Source organism: Octopus bimaculoides, chromosome 9 (assembly GCF_001194135.2).
Source record: "Octopus bimaculoides isolate UCB-OBI-ISO-001 chromosome 9, ASM119413v2, whole genome shotgun sequence".
NCBI lineage: Eukaryota > Metazoa > Mollusca > Cephalopoda > Octopoda > Octopodidae > Octopus > Octopus bimaculoides.
Window position 1 is genome coordinate 16,602,896 of NC_068989.1, and position 1,338 is coordinate 16,604,233.

Sequence of the window (1,338 nt, forward strand, 5' to 3'; positions counted from 1 at the left end):
CATCTGTTCAAAAGTTGAATGGCATTAGAATTTCCAAAATTTAACAGTAAGGTACAGAAATACATCTGAAAATACTCACCAACAACAGTGGGTTCCAAGTCTACAAAAACAGCCCTAGGGACGTGTTTTCCAGACCCTGTTTCACTGAAGAAAGTATTGAAAGAATCATCTTTACCACCAACAGTTTTGTCAGATGGCATTTGACCATTTGGCTGGATTCCATGCTCCAAGCAATAGAGCTCCCAGCAGGCATTACCAATCTGAACTCCAGCCTGTCCAACATGAATACTGATACATTCCCTCTGGAGAAAAAAAGAAAAACGATTTCATTGCAATAAACCAGTCTGTAGACATGTACTAAACGATATTGTAATATAACAAACACATAATTTAAGAGTAAGAAATTTGGTAACTTGAAACATTAACTACCTAACACAACCCGTGTCACCAGATCCTACTAACCACAATATTGTTGGTTTTTAAGTTGGTTTTTAACTTGTCCAGCTTTTCAATAAGATTAGCGACAGGGGGACATCCATCCGTAAAAATACTGCCTCAAATAAAGGCGTACAATGCGTGTTAGCATGGAAAAGTGTTTCTCAGACTGACAAATACAACACAGTCCAACCTAAATATGAGCAAAATCCGGCACCTACTGAAAGAGTTTGTCCAATACAATGTGGACAAAATAAGGTTTTAAACAATCTCGTATAAAATTTTTGATTTTATCTAAGACAGTACAGTGAAATTTATGCAACTTGGTTGCTGTTAAACCTGCTCGACCATTATAAGGGTAACCAAGGCGAGCAGCGCCGGAAAAGATTGCAGATAATCAAAGGACCATGCGAATGAATTCCCCAACCTTGGTACTACTTAAAAGGAGTGGACCCGACATGCGCACCCTCGCTAATTCCCACCCACCCCCATTTACAGTTAACACGTATTTATACATGTGAAGGGTTTCTTTTTTTATTGCTGGTGTCACTGACTTGAGCGTGTGCGTGCATCAGTGTACTGACAACGCGGGTGCGCGCGTCGGGTCCACTCTTTTTAAGTAGTACCTGCTAAACTAGCTCTGCATTAAAAGCTCCCTTTCAAACGTCCTTCCAAAGGTAACAAAAAAAATATGGACGTATTCACAGAGTGGAGGACATGGTGTAATATCGGAATTACAGAATGGAATTCTTATTGAAGTAAAGGTAGAGACGGACTATATGTAATCTGAACCTTCCCCCCCACCTTATTTATTAATTTTGTTTATGGAATCCCACGTTTTAGGCTATGGAGATTCCGATTCTGAAAAAAAATTGTTTGAAAAATTTCAATTCACCCCCCCCC

At 39.5% G+C, this 1,338-nt stretch overlaps 1 protein-coding gene across 1 annotated transcript in view; it reads right to left on the minus strand.

The window, feature by feature from the left end:
- Positions 1-1,338, minus strand: part of LOC106869643 (tubulin alpha chain) — a 7,030-nt gene that overhangs the window by 1,198 nt on the left and 4,494 nt on the right. The window contains exon 2 of the mRNA XM_052970439.1: positions 64-302. Coding sequence (XP_052826399.1) covers positions 64-302 — 239 coding nt within the window. The remainder of the gene's footprint in view (positions 1-63; positions 303-1,338) is intronic.